Source organism: Taudactylus pleione, unplaced genomic scaffold (assembly GCF_031769625.1).
Source record: "Taudactylus pleione unplaced genomic scaffold, aTauple2 ptg000302l, whole genome shotgun sequence".
Lineage (NCBI taxonomy): Eukaryota > Metazoa > Chordata > Amphibia > Anura > Myobatrachidae > Taudactylus > Taudactylus pleione.
The window spans coordinates 9,550,426-9,574,365 of NW_028284703.1; the positions used below are offsets into that span (position 1 = coordinate 9,550,426).

Below are 23,940 nucleotides of genomic sequence, written 5' to 3' on the forward strand. Positions count from 1 at the left end.
CGCCAGTATGATGGAACGCAAAGTTTCCATCCTGAATTTGGGAACCCTGAGAAACCTGTTCAGGGACTTCAAATTGAGGATGGGGCGATGAGAGCCATTGGGTTTCTGCACCAGAAACAGCGTAGAGTAATACCCCATCCCACGTTGAGACTGTGGTACGGGTATAATGACCCCCGCCGTCAGCAAGGCCTCTATGGCTTCCTGAACCTGCAAGGCCTTGGTTTTGTCCTGAGAAGTACTTGTGCAAAAAAACTGGCAAGGCGGCCTGTGCCGAAAAGACAGGGCGTACCCCTGGGAGACCACTTCTCGCACCCAGGCATCCGTGGTGGTATTGTGCCAGCACTGGGCGAATTGAAGAAGTCGGCCTCCCACTCTGGGGTCCCCCAGAGGGAGGCCCGTCCCATCACGCAGAAGGCTTATCTTCTGGCTTGGAAGAAGGGCGCCTAGCACTCCAGGCTTGCTTCTTTGGCTTTGAGGCGGTCTTGGGTGCGGACTGCCTCGGGAAGGACTGACCCTTTGCCTTGCCCTGAACCCGAAAGGAACGAAACGCCGAGCTCCGGACCTTAGCAGGTGTAGTAGCTGAAGGGAGGAAGGCTGACTTGGATTTTGCCAGGGTATCTACTATTTTGTCCAGGTCCGGACCAAATAGTAATTCCCCATTAAAAGGTAAGGCCTCCAAGCCTTTCTTTGAATCCGCGTCTGCTCTCCAAGACCGCAACCACAAGGATCTACGAGCAGACACTGCTGCCGCCGAAACCCTAGAGGTCAACAGGCTAGCATCCAAAGATGCTTCTCCAATGTAGGAGGCGGCATCTCTCATCTGTCCTAACAACACCCTCTGGACGTCCGGAGCGTCGTCCGGGAAGGTATCTTCCAATGCACTGGCCCACCCCTCAATGTCCTTGGCCACCCAGGAGATGGCCATGGACGGCCGGGCTACAGCCCCTGAGAGAGAATAAATAGACTTTAGACAAGTCTCCACCTTCCTGTCCGTAGGATCCTTCAGCGAGGATATAGACGGCAATGGCAAAGTAGCACTCCTGATGAGGCGTGTTACATGGGAATCGACTGCAGGCGGAGTTTCCCATTTCTTACAATGCGCTTCCGGGAATGGATAATTGGACGCCAAGCGTTTCTGTGGCAGGAAACGCTTACTGGGCGTCTGCCAGGCCACCGCCATGTGATCAGTCAACTGATCAGACAAGGGGAACGCTGTAGAAGTAACCTTAGCTTTTTTAAAACTAGGATACCTTGACTTGGGAGCGGGTGGCTCATCCTCAATCAGAAGAATAGCCCGCACCGCCTTAACCAGAGCCCGCACATTGATGGAAGACTTAGTGTCTACCTCCTGGACTGAGGCATCTGAGGCTAAGTCATCCTGTACCTCACCATCATCCGAGAACCCCTCAGAATCCGAAAGATGCGCAGCCTGTGCCATGACTGAGCGTTTAGACGCCCTGGAGGGCACGTCACTGCGCAACATCGACTGAAAAGCCGAAGATGCTGCCGCCAAATCTTGGACAGTGTGGGAAAGCGCATCCACCCAGGGTGGAGGAGCTGTCACAGGAGCCTGAAACGGCACCACAGCCGGCTGTGCCACAGGGGTGGACTGAATATACATTGGCAACCCCGCATAGGGACCAACAGGCTGAGACCCCGGGGGAGTCTGCAATAATTGTGGGACACCCGGGGAATGGGGGATGGCAGGCTGGGGCAACGCCCTAGTAGGGGCGGCAGTCGGGACCGACAGACGGTCCGCGATGGACACCAGCACCTGGGAAAACATCGCCCATGGTGGCTCCTGCGAAATGGGAGGTTTAGACGTACCAGGGACCGCCTGGCACCGTCCGCACAGGCCGTCCTGTGACAAATCCTCCCTATCCACTCCTGCAGAACAGCGCCTGCAGGAGAACAATGCTGGAGCCCCGGAGTGCTCAATCTCCTCCTCAGACATGACTTAGGAAGAAAACGTGCGCACTCACCAGTGTGCTGAACAACAGCCCACAATATGGCACCGTGTAGCACACAACTGTATGTGACGGACCTCACAAATACGTGATCTATATAGGTGAGGTCAGTAGAAACACCCTTCCCCCGCACACCTGTAGGGCTTGTAGGAGAAGGAAAGGGATAGGTATAGGCTGACAGTAAGTAGAAAAAAGACACAGACAGGCAGCACTAGCAAAAGTCACATACCATGCAGGAAGATATACTCACTGCACCTTTCCACTACAATCAACCTGCCCAGATTCAGTGTCTGGGAGGGCTATAGCGCTGTGTACACTGTCCTTCTGCAGGGGAGAGGTACACAGGGGGACCGGTCCGCGTGCTCCCTGAGAGTATCCACGCTGCCACAGAGAAAATGGCCGCTGGAGACCTCAGAGGAGGAGTGGCCGAGTATCTGCAGCTCAGCGACGCCAGACTCCGAGCTGAAAGGCGCGCTGAGCTGAGGGGAGGAGCCGCTAGACAGGGAAGGCTTCCTCCCCTGGCTAGCATATTAACCCCCGGGTTGCCGGCATCCCGCTTGCCGCGATATTAACCCTGGTGGTCTAGTGGTCTGGCGGGGTATGCCTCCGCTGGAGGGGGGGCCCGCCGCCACCGCTAGCGCCCCCGGTCTAGGGGACATGGGACTGCATTTGAAAGGAACCCGCGCACCGCCGCTAATCAGCGGTGTGCGGCTTACCTGATCTCCCCGGCGTCTTCCGGCAGCAGTCCCGGGGGAAACCAGAGTCCGGCTAGTACAGACTCTGGCTTCCCCCGCCGCGATCCCCAGTTCAGTGCTGGCGTCGCGGCGCCAGCAGGGAGAAGGAGCGGCAGCGTGGGCGTCTGTACAGACAGCCCAGCGCTGCTGCTCTAGAGAAAAAACTTATAGTAAAAAATAAATAAATTTAACTAAGTTAAATAAAAAATTAAAAGCTTTAGGGGGCTGCTCCTGCAGCCCACCCCGCAGGGTGACCCGACTCCGGCCGGGCACCATCTAAAACTGAGGTGCCTGTGGCTCGGGGTATAGGGGAGGTTGGACCCAAGTGCATCCTGGGAGCAGCTGAAAGCTTTAACTCCGTGGTGCCCGAGGATCCAGGATCCAGCTATACCCCCAAGGTCACCCTGTGGACCCCTATGGACCCTGAAGTAGAAATAAATTTTTTTCTAAGCTACGATGGAGCAAAGGTTTCCAAAGGTGAAGCTTTACTGTGTCCACTATACTGATCACAACCGACTACATTTTATAGTTATTTTTACCAGGTGAATTATATATCCGTTTGGGTATTACTTGGTAATAGATGCAAGCAAATCAACACAGCATTTGGGCAGTGGGTGGAGCAAAGCCTCAGTTCCCCATCCCCACATAATAGCCCAGTCCCATTGCTATGACTGCCAACCCCTTCTCTGTAACTAACACATTATAGGAAACTAACCTGCAGGTGGCTAATGCCAGCGATACACCGTCAGAATAAACTCACCACCATACAGAACAATTATCTGACTTTGCCATACGCTGCCAGATAATTGGTCTGTCTGATGGCGAATAGATTCACTGTCTGATCCAAACACAAATTGTCGCTTTTTGTCGGGCATGCGGGTAGATTTCTCATGACCGTTAGCGCTAATTACTGCTTAGTCGCATCCATACACTATGTAATTATCGTCCCAATCAGCCGATAATTGGTTCATCACTAGTACTGAGAATTCTTGTCTCTGAAGCGATCAGAGACTAAAGAAGCCTCTGATCGCTTCAGAGGCCAGCGTTCCCAGTAATGACGTTAACCACGATGTGAGGTGCCCGCACGCCTGCTTGATCCAGTTAGATCCAGCAGGCAGCGACAGCATCAGCGACTGAGGGACTCAGGAGCGGTGCCAGCATGAAGAAAGTTTCTTCATAGGGGTGTGGGCGGGGAGGGGGAGCTAGTACTGGGGGCACGACTATAGGGAGCATTGCAGAAAGAGCACAACTACTGGGGGCATTGCTTAACGGGCACAACTAGGGGGCATTGCGGAAAGGGGAAAACTATAGGGGGCACTGCAGAAAGGAGAAAACTACAGGGGGCATTGCAGAAAGGGGCACAACTACAGGGGGCATTGCAGAAAGGGGCACAACTACAGGGGGCATTGCAGAAAGGGGCACAACTACAGGGGGCATTGCAGAAAGGGGCACAACTACAGGGGGCATTTCATAAGGGCCACAACTACAGGGGGCATTTCATAAGGGCCACAACTACAGGGGGCATTTCATAAGGGCCACAACTACAGGGGGCATTTCATAAGGGCCACAACTACAGGGGGCATTTCATAAGGGCCACAACTACAGGGGGCAGTGCTTAGTGGGCACAACTACAGGGGGCAGTGCTTAGTGGGCACAACTACAGGGGGCAGGTCTTAGTGGGCACAACTACAGGGGGCAGTGCTTAACGGGCACAACTACAGGGGGCAGTGCTTAACGGGCACAACTACAGGGGGTAGTGCTTAATGAGCACAACTACAGGGGGCAGTGCTTAATGGGCACAACTACTGGGGGCGGCAGTGCTTAATGACAACTACAGGGGGCACTGCATAAGGGTGACAACTACTGGCGGCATTGCTTAATGGGCACAACCACAGGCGGGGGCACTGCATATGGGGCACAACTATAGGGGGGGCAGCATAATGGTCACTGGCTTTCTCAATGTATTTTATGTGGTTCTGGATTTCAATATGTATTTTAAATGTATGTTATGTGAATCTAGCTTGTTTCTGTGTATTTTATGTGAATGTGGCTATTTCAATGTTTTCTATATAGCTCTGGCTTTTTCTTTCACTTCAACAGTGAAAAAATTATATTAGGAACTTTATGTAAATTGTGTATTTGCAATGCGCTGGGCTCGCCCCCAGCGTGACTAAAAACGGGGGTGTGACAAGGTCATGCTCCTGCGAATGTCATACCAAAGGTGTGCGCACAAAAATGGGGCGTGACAGCTAGGCCTTCGGCGTGCGCATTCAAATGTCTCTTCAACTTGACCACAGATATTTTTGGTCTCTTTGCCTCTGACTGGTTGGCCACCCCTGGTTTAAGGGAAGAGGGGTGGAAATCCCTGCACCAGGTTTGTAGGATACATGATGAAATCCATCGCAACACGTTGTACACTAATATAATAATTGCATGAGATCTATACAATGTGTGGCGTGGTGCACCCTGGATAGCTGGGCAATAAGCACAATAAAAGAAAGACGGGAATACTATTTAGAAGTGGGGAACACAAGAAAAGATCGATCACATATCAGTCAGCATTATTATGGGTTCTTCAATAAAACGTAACTTCTAATCATTATTAATACAAATGCAAAATATTAAGCAAATCTTGTTGCATTTCTGCAAGTTATCTAAGACTAATTATACGACAAATACAGTCAGAAAACAAAAAAAACTTTTAAAAGGTTAAAGCAACTTATTTTTCATTTATTTTAACAATATTAAAAGTTATGTTTTATTGAAACAAATCCTTCAATATCCACCCAGGTGACAATGGTGATCTGATCTTGTGCGCCTACTTCATATTATCAGTCCCACCCAACTTTCTTGTAAACTATGTAGACAAAAGTAATTGGACACTGACAGCAAATAGATCAACAAGATGTTATTGATGTCAGTACTTTGTAGGATGTAGGGCCACCACGGTCAGTGATTACTGCAGACACCCTTCTTGGCAAACTGCCCACAAGCTCCTGGATAACAGCTGGCGGTATGATTTACCATTCCGCCCTAAGTACAGTGACCAACTGTGACACTGAAGGGTGAGTCGGCCTAGAACGCACCTGTCGCTCCAATTTGTATTAGAGGTTCTCAATGGGGTTAAGATCTGGACTCTGAGCTGCCCAGTCCATCCGGGTTACTGAATTTTCTGTATACCAGTCCAGCATCGCCCTGGAAACATGACAGGTGTCATTGTCCTGATAACATTGGTTGTTTCTGTAGAACTGTGCATGGGCCTCCCTCCCAAGTTGCAACCACCACATTAGCAACCATTTGGAATCTGCCATGGTACGCATTTTGCTTGCGCGGGGGTGTCCAATCACTTGTCTACATAATGTACCTCTTAAGGAAAGTGGTCCAAACTGTTCTATTTATATAGTGTATACAGACATGCATATCGGTCATTACCCTAGACCTAGAGCATCACTGTACCTTGGGGTCCAGTTTGGAAAAGGGGCTGGGTTTCCCACCCCAGCTGGTGATCTCCATGATGTTATCAAAGTCTTCTTTCATTAAGTAGTAAGTGTCCATTAGATCCACTACTTCCTGTACACCCTCTGCACCGCGCTCAGCCAGCGGCCACACCAGCCTGTCCCTCATATACGATAGGTAGTCCAGGTTCAGGGCTCTCTTACTTGACCTCGTCCTGAGTTAAAGGAAATATATAATAATTAATAGTTGCTGTTCTGACCAGACACATTGGTACTACTCACATTGTGGGACCTCTGAATGCTATAACAATCTCTGTGCTACACATGGATGTTCTGCAGGTCACCAGTGGGAACAGGACCTACTGTACCAACTCTTTCCATTCTTAAGTATAAGACTTTGCAGTTAGTATTAAGTTACAGTAGGTGCTTCTATTACTGACACATGTACTGCAGGCTACCAGCTCCTTTCTACGTAGCTGATGGAAGCCAGTAATGCTTCTCAACTACTACTATAGACTGGTCTGTGGGCCATGCACAGTGGTTTTCCCAAATCCCTTATGGACATGAACATTCAAATATGTCCCTAACTATGGGTCCTAAAGATTATGCCTCCCCTGTTGCCCCTGCACCATGTTACGTGTAGTTCTGGTTCTCACAGTAGAAGCCCCTACTACTCCCAGCTGTTCTGTCCTCCATGGCTGCTTCCTCAGTGGGGTCTTCCTTCTTTCTCCTCTTATGACAGGAGATTCCACCTGGGCTTCCTCTATTTCTGCTCTTTCCTGGCTCATCTATCACAAGACTCATTCTTGGCCTTTTCATTAGCGTTGTCCCTGGCTACAAAATGCCAAGGAGCGGCTTCTTCCCAAGTTCAACATTATTCACCAAGTGGAAATTTCATGCACTCTCTGTTCTCTATGTAGTCTGTCCTAAGATTGTCATTAGCTTTCTTGTATCAGTCAGTGCAATCAGACCCTCACCACTTCCTCGGGGACCCACATTTGTGACCCCTTATTTCTCTGTCTTGTGTATCTCATCAACATATAGAACTCGCTCAGGGATATGATTTGCTAAACAAGACATTGGTAAGAGGGCTAGGAAAATTCTGTATATACTAAAAGTTAAGGACCAAAGATAAATAATTCGCCCCAGACTACACCCATGCATGTTTGACATAGATCACGTGTGCAAACTTTCTGGGACAAGAACTTACTTTCCCTTATTCTCTCTTTACCATATTATTCTTTTCCATGTGGAATTCAATTTAAACAAATAACTCATGAAGTAGACACCAAATGGCTAATTTCCATCATGATCTCTTGCACATGGTTTATAAAACCCAGATTTTACATCAGTTAAGGAGAGCGCACATTAGATCGGCTGCTATAGCTCCTACCTGAGAAACGTGTGCATGGCCAGCTCCTGCGTGATGCGATCGTGTTTCCCCGTGGATGAATATTTTCCTAGCCAGCTTGGAAAGTTTGGAAAATGGGACATGTAGCCCCTCATCAGCTCCCCAGGAAGGACACTGGCATATATTGCCTAAACAGAAAGACATGGCAGTGTATCAGGCAGCAATGTTATTTGTCCATGCAAAGCATGACCGGGTTCGGAATGCATAACCCTGCAAGTTACTGCTTAGTAAATTGAGAGCAAGTAACATTGCCTTTTGCTTCTTGGAAGAATTTGTGGTGGTCTTAAAAGACAAATGCAAGACACAGAAGTAGCAGGTATGTAGGAATACATCCTACATTATTACAGCGTACTCCCACATACTCATGCACTGGACATACATCTGGACAAATACCTAAGAGGTGGCACGCTAACACTTTTTGAAAATGTAACCTACCTTTGGACAGTGTGTGTGTGTGGGGGAACCATGATCCTAATGCAGGAATATTCTATGGTCTGATGAGAACATCTTACTCTTTAGTTTTAATGCAATGCGTTGTAATTGGTGCCGTAACCCTACCATGGCATCTGGTGGCAGAATGCCTGGGGGGTTTGGAAACTGGTTGAAAACAAGAGATATGGTAAGAACTTACCTTTGTTATCTCTGTTTCTACGAAGTCCATAGGGTCCACAGGGTTGACCTTGGGGTATAGCTGGATCTGAATCCAAGGGCACCACGCAGTTAAAGCTTTGCTGCTCCCAGGATGCACTTGGGTCCGTCCTCCTCTATACCCCGCCCCGGCCACAGGCACCTCAGTTGGTAAGCAGCTAAGGCCGGAGGAGGAGACTAAACAGAGAGAAGGAAGACTGGAACACACAAGAAACCATACTCACAGAAATGGGAGACGGAAAACCGGTGACCAGCCACACAGCCCATTTGAAGCCAGGTGCGTCAGGGCGGGCGCCCTGTGGACCCTATGGACTTCGTAGAAACAGAGATAACAAAGGTAAGTTCTTACCATATCTCTTGTTTTCTACTTCAGGGTCCATAGGGGGTCCACAGGGTTGACCTTGGGGATGTCCCAAAGCAGTTCAACTAAGGGCGGGGACGCTCCTGTGCTGAAAGGAGTACCCGGCGCCCAAAGGATGCATCCTGAGAGGCGAAGGTGTCAAACGCATAAAACCTCAAAAACGTCTGAATTGAAGACCAAGTAGCCGCCTTACACAGCTGAACAGCGGAGGCGCCACGTCTAGCAGCCCAAGAGGGACCCACAGAACGAGTGGAATGAGCCTTAACAGAGGCTGGCACAGGTAAACCCTCCTGTGCATAAGCCTCACAAATAACTGAACGAAGCCAACGGGCTAACGTTTGCTTGTTGGCAGGCCAACCCCTCTTGTGAAAACCGAAGAGAACAAAGAATCCAACTTCCTAACCGAAGCAGTCCGGTCCACGTAGATTCTAAGTGCCCGGACTACATCTAAGGAAGCCTCACCAGCGGAAAGATCAGGTGACTGAAAAGCTGGCACAACAAGTTCCTGATTAATGTGGAACTTTGAGACCACTTTGGGCAAAAACTCAGGACGAGTGCGGAGCACCGCTCTGTCCGGATGAAAAATCAGAAAAGGGGAGCGACAGGAAAGCGCCCCCAATTCTGAAACCCTCCTGGCAGAAGCAATTGCCAGGAGAAAAATGGTCTTAAATGTCAGCCACTTGAGCTCCACCGACTCAAGCGGCTCAAAAGGAGGACCCTGCAAGACCCGCAGCACCACCGCCAAGTCCCACGGAGCCACCGGAGGCACGAAGGGAGGCTGGATCCTGAGAACACCTTGGAAAAAGGTGTGAACGTCTGGCAGTGTAGCAATCCGTCGCTGAAACCACACGGACAAAGCAGACACATGAACCTTCAGAGAGGCCAGGCGTAAGCCGAGGTCCAAACCTGATTGAAGAAATTCCAAGATTCTGGAAACCCGAAACACCTGCGGATCATAGTTTCTGGATTCACACCACTGAAAATAAGTGCGCCACACCCTGTGGTAAATCCGCGCGGAAGCAGGCTTGCGTGCCCTAAGCATGGTACCAATCACCGAACTGGAGAAACCCCTAGACCTCAAGACGGCTGTCTTAAGAGCCACGCCGTCAAAGACAGCCGACCCAGATCCGGGTAAAGGCAGGGCCCTTGAGACAACAGGTCCCGACGCTGAGGAAGAAGGTACGGAGCGTCGATGGAGAGGCACCTCAGATCGGAGTACCAAGGACGTCTGGGCCACGCCGGAGCCACCAGCACGAGTGTGCCACCGTCCTGCTTGAATTTCCGCAGAACCCGAGGAAGTAACGGTATCGGAGGAAACGGATACGCCAGGTGAAACGTCCATTTCACCGACAGAGCGTCTACCAGACAGGCGCCTGCGTCTCTTGTCCTTGACCCGTAAACGGGCAACTTGTGATTGTGACGGGAAGCCATCAAGTCCAGCTCCGGCAGTCCCCACCTGTCCACGAGTAGCTGAAACACCTCTGGGTGAAGCGACCATTCCCCGGGATGCACGTCGTGACGGCTGAGGAAGTCCGCCTCCCAATTGAGGACTCCGGGAATGAAGACTGCCGAGATCGCTGGAACGTGACACTCCGCCCAAGCAAGAATGCGAGACACCTCCGACATTGCTGCCCGACTGCGAGTTCCCCCTTGGTGGTTGATGCACGCCACCGTGGTGGCGTTGTCGGACTGCATCTGAACCGCCCTTCCGTGAAGAGCGGGGCCGGACGACTGCAGGGCCCTGTACACAGCCCGCAGTTCCAGGATGTTGATGGGGAGAAGTGCTTCTTCCGCGGACCAACGACCCTGAAGCGATAATGAGCCGGTCACTGCCCCCCAACCCCGAAGACTGGCATCCGTCGTGAGCAGGACCCAGTCCGGGATCCAAAAGGGGCACCCCTCGACCAGATGCGCCGTCTGAAGCCACCAAGCCAAAGACTGCCGAACCTCCGGGGACAACACCAGCATCTGAGAGCGGATCCGGTGAGGTAACCCGTTCCATTCCGATAGAATCAGCCCCTGCAGGGGCCGGGAATGGAACTGGGCAAATTCCACCATGTCGAAAGTCGACACCATGGACCCCAGAACTCTCATAGCTGAATGGACCGACAGGCGGCAACTGCTCAGGCAACTGTGTATCCACAGCTGCAGGGAGGAGACCTTCTCTGGAGTCAGGAAAATCCGCTGCTGACGAGAATCCAGCAGGGCTCCCAAATGAACCATCCGCTGTGATGGAATCAGGGAGGACTTCTTCCAGTTTATCAACCACCCGTGTGCTTGAAGACAAGCAATGGTCAGGTGGAGATGTCGAAGAAGCACCTCCGGGGAGCTCGCCAGCAGCAGAAGATCGTCCAGGTACGGCAACAGACGTAGACCCTGACCCCGAAGGTGGGCAGCCATAACCGCCATCACCTTGGTGAACACCCTCGGAGCCGTGGAAAGGCCAAAAGGCAACGCCCGAAATTGGAAGTGATGGTTCAGGATAGCAAACCTCAGATACCGCTGATGTGCCGGTGCTATGGCCACATGGAGATAGGCGTCCTGGATATCGAGGGAGACCATATAATCCCCGGGTTCCATCGCCAGAATGATGGAACGTAACGTTTCCATCCTGAACCTGGGAACTCTGAGGTATCTGTTCAGAGACTTCAAATTCAGGATAGGGCGATGAGAACCATTGGGTTTCTGTACCAGAAACAGAGTAGAATAGTACCCCGTCCCGCGCTGAGACTGCGGAACGGGAACAATGACCCCTGCTTGTAACAAGGATTCTATAGCTACCTGAATCTGACCAGCTTTGGTCTTGTCCAGAGAAGGATTCGTACAGAAAAACTGGTGGGGCGGCCTGAACCGAAAAGACAGGGCGTACCCCTGAGAGACTACTTCTCGAACCCAGGCATCCGCGGTGGTATTGTGCCAACACTGGGCGAATTGGAGAAGTCGGCCTCCCACTCTGGGGTCCCCCAGAGAGAGGCCCGTCCCATCAGGCAGCAGGCTTATCCTCCTGCTTGGAAGAAGGGCGCCGAGCACTCCATGCCTGCTTCTTGGGCTTGGGTGCGGCCTTGGTCGCCGAATGTCTCGGGAAGGACTGGCCCTTGGCCTTACCCTGAACCCGAAAGGACCGAAAGGCAGAGCTCCTCACTTTAGCCGGCGCAGAGGCCGAAGGGAGAAAAGCCAACTTGGACTTAGCCAAAGTATCCACTATTTTGTCCAAATCCGGACCAAATAGTAAATCACCATTAAAAGGCAAGGCCTCCAGACCCTTTTTTGAATCTGCATCAGCCCTTCAGGACCTCAGCCACAGGGAGCGCCGAGCAGACACCGCTGCAGTCGACACCCTAGAAGTGAGCAGGCTGGCATCCAAAGACGCTTCCCCAATATAGGAAGCTGCATCCCGCATCTGTCCCACTAACGCTCTCTGGATATCCGGAGCCTCATCAGGAAAGGTATCCTCCAAGGCATTGGCCCATGCCTCAATGGCTTTAGCCACCCAGGAGATAGCCATGGACGGGCGAGCCACCGCCCCGGAAAGAGAATAAATGGACTTTAAACAAGTCTCCACCTTCCTGTCCGTGGGATCCTTCAAAGAGGAGATAGACGGCAATGGCAGCGTCGCGCTTTTGATCAAGCGGGTAACGTGGGAATCCACCGCCGCCGGAGTTTCCCATTTCCTGCAATGAGCTTCAGGAAAAGGATAGTTCGCCGCCAACCTCTTCTGTGGATGGAACCTCTTACTAGGTAATTGCCAGGCCGCCGCCATATGATCCGATAATTGATCAGACAGGGGGAACACAGTTGAAGTCACCTTGGCCTTTTTAAAATTAGGAAACTTCGACCTAGGAGCCGGCGCATCATCCTCAACATGTAGGATAGCCCGCACCGCCCTAACTAAGGCTGGAACATTAATGGAGGACTTAGCTTCCACCTCCTGCCCCATGACATCAGAGTCAGAGTCCTCACGGATTTCTCCATCATCTGAGGACACTTCCGAGTCCGACAACTGCGCAGCTAGTGAACTCACAACCGGACGTTTAGACACCCTTGGTGGCACATCACCTTGCAACATGGACTGAAACGCCGAGGATGAAGCCGCCAGACTCTGTACGGAGCTGGATAGAACATCCACCCAAGGCGGAGGAGCCGTCGGAGCAAAACTCTGCAAAGGCACTACAGACTGACGCGTCCCTGGGGAAGACTGCACATACACAGGCAGTCCCGAGTAAGGACCCACAGTCTGGGCCCCGGGGGGGGACCGCAACATTTGTGGAACCCCCGGGGAATGGGGGATGGTGGGCTGCGGTAACGCCCTAGAAGGGACCGCTGATGGGACCGATAACCGGTCCGCAATAGACGCCAGCACCTGTGAAAACATCGCCCAAGGAGGGTCCTGTGATACAGGGGGGTTGGAGGGGCCCGGTACCAGCTGGCACCGCCCGCACAGACCATCCTGAGATAAGTCCTCCCCATCAACTCCAGCAGCACAACGTCTGCAGGAAAATAGCACAGGAGCCACAGAGCGCTCAGTCTCCTCATCAGACATGATACCGTAAATCACAAGAAATAGGTATCACCAGAGGAATTACGGTTTTAACACCCGCGCACTCACCAGTATGCGACACAACAGCCCAGATATGGTACTGTGTAGCACCCAACAGTATGTGACTGACCCCACAAATACGTGTTTTATATAAGTGAGGGTCTCAGAAAAACGCCCTTCCCCCACACACCTGCCGGGCCGTAGGAGAAGGAAAGGGAGTTATAAGCTGACAGCAAGGAGAATAAGTCACAGACAGGCAGCACTAGCAATAGTCACATACAATGCAGAAAAGTTAGTACTCACTGCACCTTCCGCTACAATCAACCGCCCAGATTCAGTGTCTGGGAGGGCTATAGCGCTGTGTACACTGTCCTTTAGCAGGGGAGAGGTACACAGGGTGACCGGTCCACTTGATACCGCCTGGGAGTCTGCGAAGTGCCAGTAAAGATGGCCGCTGGAGACCTCAGAGGAGGAGTGGCCGAGAGATAAGAGCAGCTCAGCGACGCCAGACTCCTAGTTGAAAGGCGCGCTGAGCTGAGGGGAGGAGCCGCTAGACAGGGAAGGCTGCCTCCCCTGGCTAGCAATTAACCCCCGGGTTGCCGGTCCCGCTACCAGCCTGATACCCTGGTGGTCTAGCGGACACGCGGGGTATTCCTCAATTGAGGGGCAGCCCGCCGCCGCCGCTAGCGCCTCCGGTCTGTCCCCAGAGACCGGAGGCTTCTGACTGCATAGAAAGTATCCGCGGCCCGCCGCACGCGGCGACCCGCGGCTTACCTGATCCCCGTCGCATCTGGCAGCAGTCAAGGGAGTCCCCAGAGCCCGGCTAGTACAGGCTCTGGGGTCCCGCCGCGATCCCCAGAGCTGTACTGGCGTCGCGGCGCCAGCGGGGAGAAGGAGCGGCAGCGTGGACGTCCTAAAGGACAGTCTGATGCTGCCGCTCTAACAGTGTAAAAAAAGTAGAAAAAAATAAAAAATTTATCTTTTAAAATAAAGCTTAGGGGCTGCTCCTGCAGCCCCACTGCGACAGGGTGACCCAACTTCGGCCGGGCACCAACTAAAACTGAGGTGCCTGTGGCCGGGGCGGGGTATAGAGGAGGACGGACCCAAGTGCATCCTGGGAGCAGCAAAGCTTTAACTGCGTGGTGCCCGTGGATCCAGATCCAGCTATACCCCAAGGTCAACCCTGTGGACCCCCTATGGACCCTGAAGTAGAAATAAAGGGTAAACTAGAGGACGTAATATATAGACAAATCTGGGAGAAACACTCAGACCCAGGACTGTCGATTATTTATATTATAGCAGCATGACTATTTAAAGCCTACAGTAAAAGCCTCACCCACTGAAATGATCCAGTCAAAGCCCAGAACTCAATCCCACCGAGAACGAATCTGTGCAATGATAATTGCTGTACGCCAACAGTCTCCATTCAACCTTGATGGAACTTCAGCAATATTGTGGACGGCTACTGCAGTGTTCAGCTATGGTAGAGACCTAAGCAGACCCATAGTCGATCAGTTACGGTCTGTTTTTATATATTTTATAAATTAAGAAAACTCTCCAGAGCGTTTTTCATTTTGCATAAAAGTATTTGCTGACTAGTGGAAATAATTCCCTAACAAATCCATGTTAAGTCTAATTCCTTGATGTAAAAAAATATGAAAAATCCCGAAGGGTGTGAATCTTTTTTACAACTGTAGAAAACTACAGGTTCTATTATCTCTCATACTTTAAACATTGTTTATCTCAACCTTCCACTCAACAGACATTGCCCATTGGCCTAGACTGTTACATCATGTCCCAGATGATGCTTTGACATTGTCAGATAATTATACCTGTGTAGGCAAGAGAGTCCAGGCCTGCTTGCTGCGAATAGCCCGGTCTACCAGGTCCCCATCGCATATACTGTCAGCTGTCTTGCTCAGGAGAAGTAAATGCTTCTTCATGTTCCCGCTGGAAGTATACAAGGCCTGGTTAGAGGGTTAGGCTGGTGCAGGACACAACACTGTAAACAAATCACATTGAGAGACTCTCACCCGGCGGCAGCTGGCTTCACATGGACATAGTTCTCCTGAACAAAGAGAGGCCCCAGGGAGTAGTCATGGAAGAAGAGGTCGGACTTGTCTATGAAGGTCATGTGAGCAGTTTCTTCTCCACTGCTAAACACCTTCCGTGCAACATCGAAAGGACCCTGGTAACACCAAGCGTGACCAGTGTTAGCGTGAGGTAGAAGGTTCCCACCAAACGGATGGCCAAGATGAGAGAGCTGCCAGTTCTGCTGAACTAGGGATGTGCGGGCTCAGATTAGTTCCGATTTTTCCCGCCAAAAATCAGGTCTCAGAAAGAGACAAAACGTCATCTTTCATGGACTTTTGTCCAGGAATGATGAGGTTTGTCCACGTTTTGCCTCTTTCTGAGACCTGATTTTTGGCGGGAAAAATCCGAACTTGGCAGGAAAATCCGAACTAATCCGAGCCCGCACATTCCTATGCTGAACCTACTCTCTCTCATTACAAGCAGTATGCCAATAGGCCCCAACACGGCAACCACTCACCATTTTAATGTCCTTTTTGGCGTTGTTGGCGCTACTCTTTGCTTCATCATAGGTCAGGGCTTTGCTGCTAGCACACCACATACTGAGATTATGTAGTACCTAAGAGGGGGGGGGAGAAGAACAGCACTGTGGGTAACAAATAAGCTTGTAGATACAATACTGCTCATCACATACAGAGGATCTCACCTGCCGAATGTCTTGGTTTGCCCCAAGGATAATTTCATTCATTGCCGGTGGCGGAACCTTTAATCCCTCTTTATAAGCCACAGACATCATGGCCCCCTAAGAGACACAAGAGAGCACAGCTATGTTACTGCCAAAAGGTTAGAGAATAAAATAATCCTCATACAAGGATAAAATAAGGAGTTATCTGCTCTCAGTCTCCGCTCATCTCACCTTAATCTGTTCCACTCTCGGCCTCTGGAAGCGAAGGTCAAAGCAGTAGTTGGCGAGTGATCGGATTTTAGGGTGATTCCGGTCATTACACATGCAGATGATGGGGATCTTAGATTGTTTGATCAAAGTGATTAACTCCTGAGAGAAGACAAATGAACATGTAATGACCAATTCCACTATGGAAGGACAGCAAATAATGTATGCAGGACATGGGACCTGGCCGACACAGGAAAACCTAGCGACGTTACCTAATGGGCACAGCACGCCCTCAGATAATAAGGAAGCTGTGGCTTTATCAACTCTAGAGATACAAACCCAATATAACAGCAGACAGGAGAGAGCTATATAATAGCCAAATGATCTTATGTATAAACTGCTATAAATGAAGCATTGATGTCATCACATGACTGTGAAAATGTATATATTATAAGGAACAGCATTCTTCCTACTGTACAGCAGAAGGTTATTTGTGGTCATCAATGAGATCTACACCTTTGCCTTCATACGTTGTGTCATGGAAATCCTTCGCTCAGTGACATAATATGAAGAAATGACTATACAGTATACCATCCCATGTATAATACAGGTCGTGTTCATATAAGTGGTGTCATTACAAAGCAATGATGTAATTGCAGAATTTTGCATTACTGTGATGTGTACATGAAACAGGACATGTATCAGAGGAAACCAGTGATGTCACAAGTGGGAGAGGAACTAAGTACAGACAGACTGATCATAGCACAATAATATAGAATTATAGATAGATCCAATTGAAAACACACACACACAATATTTAAAAAGCCACCTAGGGAAAAGAAAAAAAAAACCACAAACCTTACTTCCGGTCTATATATAATTAATAGCGGTTACCGATGTGACATTACCTGCATTAATCTGAACTATGATGCTTCTCACAGAAGAGCTATTGTGTAAAGATGAGCACACACCTATGTCATTATCAGGCATCAGAGCGTTTATCAGATCTACAGTGTGTACCCTGCTTAAACCATCAGTATACCGCCCATTGCAGATGCCCTCAGGGATTCAAGTGGTAACAAGGAAAGTCGGACATTGCCATTGCAGTGTAACGTCTCACCTGTACTCCCCCTCTGTCTTCATTTCCTGCCATACCGTCCACTTCATCCATGATCAGGACATGTTTGGCGCTTACCGTACTGCTGGTCCCTAAGGAAACAGGAAGGAGGATAAACACAGAAGCCTGATACAGAGGTGCACGCTACAGCAGATGTGACTCAGTCTTTATGCCAATGCCGCAGTTGATGGGACTTCATACAGTGACGATAACTCTCCACTGTGCGCATCGGCCGCACCATCACACATTGCACCAGCCCTACAGAGGCGCAGTTTACCCATCTGAACATGGCTGTCTGCGTCAGTGCAATTGCTACAAAAGGTACCCCCCCCCCCCCCCCATCTGTCTAGCTGCCCCTGTTACCACAGTGAAAGGCCCACTGAAATCTCCTCTCTCTTTGTCCCAATACGTTCTGCGACTTTCTGCGGTAACCATCGGGACGCATGCGCAGTGTGGCTCAGACGCATTCGCAGGCTGAGAACATCGGCCGCTTGCGTGCGGCATCGACACTGCGTCCATCTCCGAATCAGCCCACAGTGTACAACACATAGACAAGGAAACCACGTACCAGAATAAAAACCTTTAATACTGGTATTGTTCAGTGACTCTGCCACCACTTCCTTCATACTGTTCTTGCTGCGAGTGTCACTGGCATTTAACTCCACATAGCTGTAGTCAAGTTCCTAATACACACACAGGACAGCGTCTTAGATACAGAAGAGAAATGATCATCATATACCATGACTCTGTAATAAGACACGCAGCTAATGGGCATTGAACACGCCCGCATCAATGGCCAGGTTTGTTTCATGTCCACTGGCAACAAAAACAAGCAACTGGACAGAAGGACACCAGGTATGCAGTGACAGCTGCATGTGGGCACGTACAAACTAAAGCTGGGCACACCACAGACAATGTGTACCCTGCCTGACGGGACCCGGCAAGCAGCCAGTGCATATACACATGCCAATGCTGGGCAGACGGACGCGTATCATGGGTAGACACTAGACCAGTGGTTCTCAAACTCAGTCCTCAGGACTCCACACAGTTCATCTTTTCCAGGTCACCCAGCAGGTGCACAGGTGTATTCATTACTCACTGACACATTATAAAAGATCCACAGGTGGAGCTAATTATTTCACTTGTGAGACCACCTGGAAAATATGCACTGTTTGGGGTCTTGAGGACCGAGTTTGAGAACCTGTGCACTAGACTACGTACCCGAAAAGTTGTTCCGATCCGCGGGATCAGACGACATATCATCTAGTGTGTACCCAGTTTAATATTCGTTCTATCTGAAGGTGGAGGAACGGTGCTGTAACTGAATATGTTGCTGGAAGTAGATCACTAACCATTACTATAAATGTGTGTGTCTTGCCAGGAAACCAGACCATAGGACTAAAAGGCTACAGAATCATGTAACCCAAGCCGCATTCTCTGCCCCATGTGTCAGACACACGTAGGGAATTATAAATGCACCCAGTAAATATGCCTGCCAGTATAAGCTGTGACTCGCCTTCACCAGGCATGACTTGGGACACATCACTTTTCCAAAAAGATAATAAAGAAAAAGTTTTTCAGTTATTAAATCCCTACCTTGTATAAAAGAAGGTTTAGTTTAAAACATATTATTAAAAAAAAAAAAAAGAAAAGTTTACCTTGCACACCAGCACAGCTGTTGTGGTTTTACCAATTCCCGGGGGACCTGACAGCAGGGCAGCTTTATAAGATGATCCATCGTCCTTGCCCCCAAACTTGTTGACTTTTCCTGGAATAGTCAAAATACAAAAATGACAGATACATTTTCTAAAGACTAATATCGAGGAACACAAGTCAAATACATATTTTTACACATATATTACGTACAAGGCACAAAGTAGCCTTAACATGTACAGAAGCACATTTACAAAACTCAAAAGCCAGGTAATGGAATTGGTAAACCTGGGCAAAATCTGCTATATGTTCTGATGCAATAACAAGAGATATGGTAAGAACTTACCTTTGTTATCTCTGTTTCTACGAAGTCCATAGGGTCCACAGGGTTGACCTTGGGGATATAAGCTGGATCTGGATCCATGGGCACCACGCAGTTAAAGCTTTAGCTGCTCCCAGGATGCACTTGGGTCCGTCCTCCTCTATACCCCGCCCCCGGCCACAGCACCTCAGTTGGTAAGCAGCCAAGGCCGGAGGAGGAGACTAAACAGAGAGAAGGAAGACTGGAACACACAAGAAACCATACTCACAGAAATGGGAGACGGAAAACCGGTGACCAGCCACACAGTAAACAGAGAGAAGGAAGACTGGAACACACAAGAAACCATACTCACAGAAAAGGGAGACGGAAAACCGGTGACCAGCCACACAGCCCATTTGAAGCCAGGTGCGTCAGGGCGGGCGCCCTGTGGACCCTATGGACTTCGTAGAAACAGAGATAACAAAGGTAAGTTCTTACCATATCTCTTGTTTTCTACTTCAGGGTCCATAGGGGGTCCACAGGGTTGACCTTGGGGATGTCCCAAAGCAGTTCAACTAAGGGCGGGGACGCTCCTGTGCTGAAAGGAGTACCCGGCGCCCGAAGGATGCATCCTGAGAGGCGAAGGTGTCAAACGCATAGAACCTCAAAAACGTTTAAATTGAAGACCAAGTGGCCGCCTTACACAGCTGAACAGCAGAAGCGCCACATCTAGCAGCCCAAGAGGGACCCACAGAACGAGTGGAATGAGCCTTAACAGAGGCTGGCACAGGTAAGCCCTCCTGTGCATAAGCCTCACAAATAACGGAACGAAGCCAACGGGCTAACGTTTGTTTGTTGGCAGGCCAACCCCTCTTGTGAAAACCAAAGAGGATAAACAAGGAATCAGACTTCCTAACCGTCCGGTCTACATAAATTCTAAGCGCCCGGACCACATCTAAGGAAGTCTCACCAGCTGAAAGATCAGGAGACTGAAAAGCTGGCACAACAAGTTCCTGATTAATGTGGAACTTCGAGACCACTTTGGGCAAAAACTCAGGACGAGTGCGGAGCACCGCTCTGTCCTGGTGAAAAATCAGGAAAGGAGGGCGACAGGAAAGTGCCCCCAATTCAGACACCCTCCTGGCCGAAGCAATTGCCAGGAGAAAAACAGTCTTAAATGTCAGCCACTTGAGCTCCACCGCCTCAAGAGGCTCAAACGGAGGACCCTGCAGGACCCGTAGCACCACCGCCAAGTCCCAAGGAGCCACAGGAGGCACAAAGGGAGGCTGGATCCTGAGAACACCTTGGAAAAAGGTGTGAACGTCTGGTAGTATTGCAATCCTCCGTTGAAACCACACGGACAAGGCGGACACATGAACCTTCAGAGATGCAAGGCGTAAGCCGAGATCCAATCCTGACTGAAGAAATTCCAAGATCCTAGAAACTCGGAACACCTGAGGATCATAATGTCTGGACTCACACCACTGAAAGTAAGTGTGCCACACACTGTGATAAATCCGTGCTGAAGCAGGCTTGCGTGCCCTGAGCATGGTACCAATAACCGAACTGGAGAAGCCCCGAGACCTCAAGACGGCTGTCTCAAGAGCCACGCCGTCAAAGACAGCCGACCCAGATCCAGGTAAAGGCAGGGCCCCTGAGACAACAGGTCCCGACGCTGAGGAAGAAGGTACGGAGCGTCGATGGAGAGGCTCCTGAGATCGGAGTACCAAGGACGTCTGGGCCACGCCGGAGCTACCAGCACGAGCATGCCGCCGTCCTGCTCGAATTTCCGCAGAACCCGAGGAAGCAGGGATATCGGAGGAAACAGATACGCCAGGTGAAACGTCCATTTCACCGACAGCGCGTCCACCAGACTTGCGCCTGCGTCTCTTGTCCTTGACCCGTAAACGGGCAACTTGTGATTGTGACGGGAGGCCATCAAGTCCAGCTCCGGCAGTCCCCACCTGTCCACGAGTAGCTGAAACACTTCTGGGTGAAGCGACCATTCCCCGGGATGCACGTCGTGACGGCTGAGGAAGTCCGCCTCCCAACTGAGGACTCCGGGGATGAAGACCGCCGAGATCGCTGGAATGTGACCCTCCGCCCAAGTCAGGATACGAGACACCTCCGACATTGCTGCCTGACTGCGAGTTCCGCCTTGGTGGTTGATATACGCCACTGTGGTGGCGTTGTCGGACTGCACCTGTACCGCCCTTCCGTGAAGAGCGGGGCCGGACGTCTGCAGGGCCCTGTATACTGCCCGCAGTTCCAGGATGTTGATGGGGAGAAGTGCTTCTTCCGCTGACCAACGACCCTGAAGCAACAAAGAGCCGGTCACTGCCCCCCAACCCCGGAGACTGGCATCCGTCGTGAGCAGGACCCAATCCGGGATCCAAAATGGGCGCCCCTCGACCAGATGAGCTGTCTGAAGCCACCAAGCCAAAGATTGCCGAACGTCCGGAGACAACACCAGCACCTGAGAGCGGATCCGGTGAGGTAACCCGTTCCATTCTGATAGAATCAGCCCCTGCAGGGGCCGGGAATGGAACTGGACAAATTCCACCATGTCGAATGTCGACACCATGGACCCCAGAACTCTCATAGCCGAATGGACCGACAGGCAGCAACGGCTCAGGCAACTGCGTATCCGCAGCTGTAGGGAGGCGACCTTCTCCGGAGTCAGGAAGATCCTTTGCTGACGCGAATCCAGCAGGGCTCCCAAATGAACCATCCGCTGTGATGGAATCAGGGAGGACTTTTTCCAATTTATCAAACCCGTGTGCTTGCAGGCAAGCGATCGTCAGGTGGAGATGTTGAAGCAGTACCTCCGGGGAGCTCGCCAGCAACAGGAGGTCGTCCAGATACGGCAGCAGCCGTACATTCTGGTTCCGAAGATGTGCGGCCATGACCGCCATAATCTTCGTGAACACCCTCGGTGCCGTGGAGAGACCAAAGGGTAGCGCCCGGAACTGATAGTGGTGTTGAAGGATAGCGAACCTCAGATACCGCTGGTGTGAAGATGCTATCGGAACATGGAGGTAGGCGTCCTGGATGTCCAGGGACACCATGTAATCCCCCGGTTCCATCGCCAGAATGATGGAACGTAACGTTTCCATCCTGAACTTGGGAACTCTGAGGAATTTGTTCAGAGACTTCAAGTTGAGGATAGGGCGATGAGAACCATTGGGTTTCTGCACCAGAAACAGAGACGAATAATACCCCGTCCCTCGTTGTGATAGAGGAACGGGAACAATGACCCCTGCTTTCAGCAAGGACTCTATAGCCTCCTGAACCTGTAACGCCTTGGTCTTGTCCTGAGAAGGACTTGTGCAGAAAAACTGGTGGGGTGGTCTGTGCCGAAAAGACAGGGCGTACCCCTGGGAGACCACTTCTCGAACCCAGGCATCCGTGGTGGTATTGTGCCAGCACTGGGCAAATAGAAGTCGGCCTCCCACTCTGAGGTCCCCCAGAGGGAGGCCCGTCCCATCAGGCCGCAGGTTTATCTTCCTGCTTGGAAGAAGGGCGCCGAGCACTCCTGGCTTGCTTCTTGGGTTTAGAGGCAGTCTTACTCGCAGACTGTCTCGGGAAGGACTGACCTTTTGCCTTACCCTGAACCCGAAAGGAACAAAAAGCCGAACTCCGAACCTTAGCAGGCAGTGCCGCCGAAGGGAGGAAGGCCGACTTGGATTTAGCCAGGGTATCCACTATTTTGTCCAAGTCCGGACCAAATAGTAATTCCCCATTGAAAGGTAAGGCCTCCAGACCTTTCTTTGAATCAGAGTCCGCTCTCCAGCACCGCAACCATAAGGATCGGCGGGCAGACACCGCTGCAGCCGATACCCGCGAGGTCAGCAGACTAGCATCTAAAGAAGCTTCTCCAATGTAAGAAGCAGCGTCCCTCATTTGTCCCAACAACGCCCGCTGGACATCCGGAGCGTCGTCCGGGAAGGTATCTTCCAATGCACTGGCCCTCCCCTCAATGGCCTTGGCCACCCAGGAGATGGCCATGGACGGTCGGGCCACCGCCCCGGAGAGGGAGTAAATAGACTTTAAGCAAGTCTCAACTTTCCTGTCCGTGGGATCCTTCAGCGAGGATATCGACGGTAATGGTAAGGTGGCGCCCCGAGTTAAACGGGTGACATGGGAATCCACCGCCGGTGGAGTTTCCCATTTTTTACAATGTGTCTCAGGGAAGGGGTAATTAGAAGCCAACCGCTTCTGAGGAAGGAATCTCTTACTGGGCGCCTGCCAAGCTACCGCCATATGATCCGTCAACTGATCCGACAGGGGAAACAGCGCAGAAGCCACCTTAGTTTTTTTGAAACTAGGAAACTTCGACTTAGGAACCGGTGCCTCATCCTCTATAAGAAGAATAGCTCGCATCGCCCTAACTAGTGCTCGCACATTAATGGACGACTTGGTATCCATTTCCTGGACCGAGGCGTCCGAGTCAGTGTCATCAGGGACCTCCCCATCATCTGAGGAACCCTCTGAGTCCGATACCTGAGCAGCCCGTGTCGTGAGTGGGCGTTTTGAAATCCTAGAAGGCATGTCAGTCTGCAACATTGACTGAAAAGCCGAGGAAGCGGCCGCCAAATTTTGCACGGAGTTGGAGAGCACATCCACCCATGGTGGAGGAGTCGCTATAGGGGCCTGAAAAGGTACCACAGGCTGCTGCGGCACAGGGGAAGCCTGTATATACATAGGCAACCCCGCATAGGGACCTACTGATTGAGACCCAGGAGGACTCCGCAATAACTGCGGGACACCCGGGGAATGGGGGATGGTCGGCTGGGGCAACGCCCTAGTAGGGAGAGCAGTCGGGACCGACAG

General features: G+C 51.1%; 1 protein-coding gene across 1 annotated transcript in view; it reads right to left on the reverse strand.

The window, feature by feature from the left end:
- The window catches only part of RFC1 (replication factor C subunit 1), an 85,366-nt gene that overhangs the window by 7,284 nt on the left and 54,142 nt on the right, over positions 1-23,940 (reverse strand). The window contains exons 14-23 of the mRNA XM_088482986.1: positions 18,812-18,921; positions 17,722-17,836; positions 17,157-17,245; positions 16,061-16,198; positions 15,851-15,946; positions 15,665-15,763; positions 15,147-15,301; positions 14,946-15,063; positions 7,550-7,695; positions 6,158-6,371 (exon numbers count right to left, since the gene is read on the reverse strand). Coding sequence (XP_088339112.1) covers positions 6,158-6,371; positions 7,550-7,695; positions 14,946-15,063; positions 15,147-15,301; positions 15,665-15,763; positions 15,851-15,946; positions 16,061-16,198; positions 17,157-17,245; positions 17,722-17,836; positions 18,812-18,921 — 1,280 coding nt within the window. The remainder of the gene's footprint in view (positions 1-6,157; positions 6,372-7,549; positions 7,696-14,945; positions 15,064-15,146; positions 15,302-15,664; positions 15,764-15,850; positions 15,947-16,060; positions 16,199-17,156; positions 17,246-17,721; positions 17,837-18,811; positions 18,922-23,940) is intronic.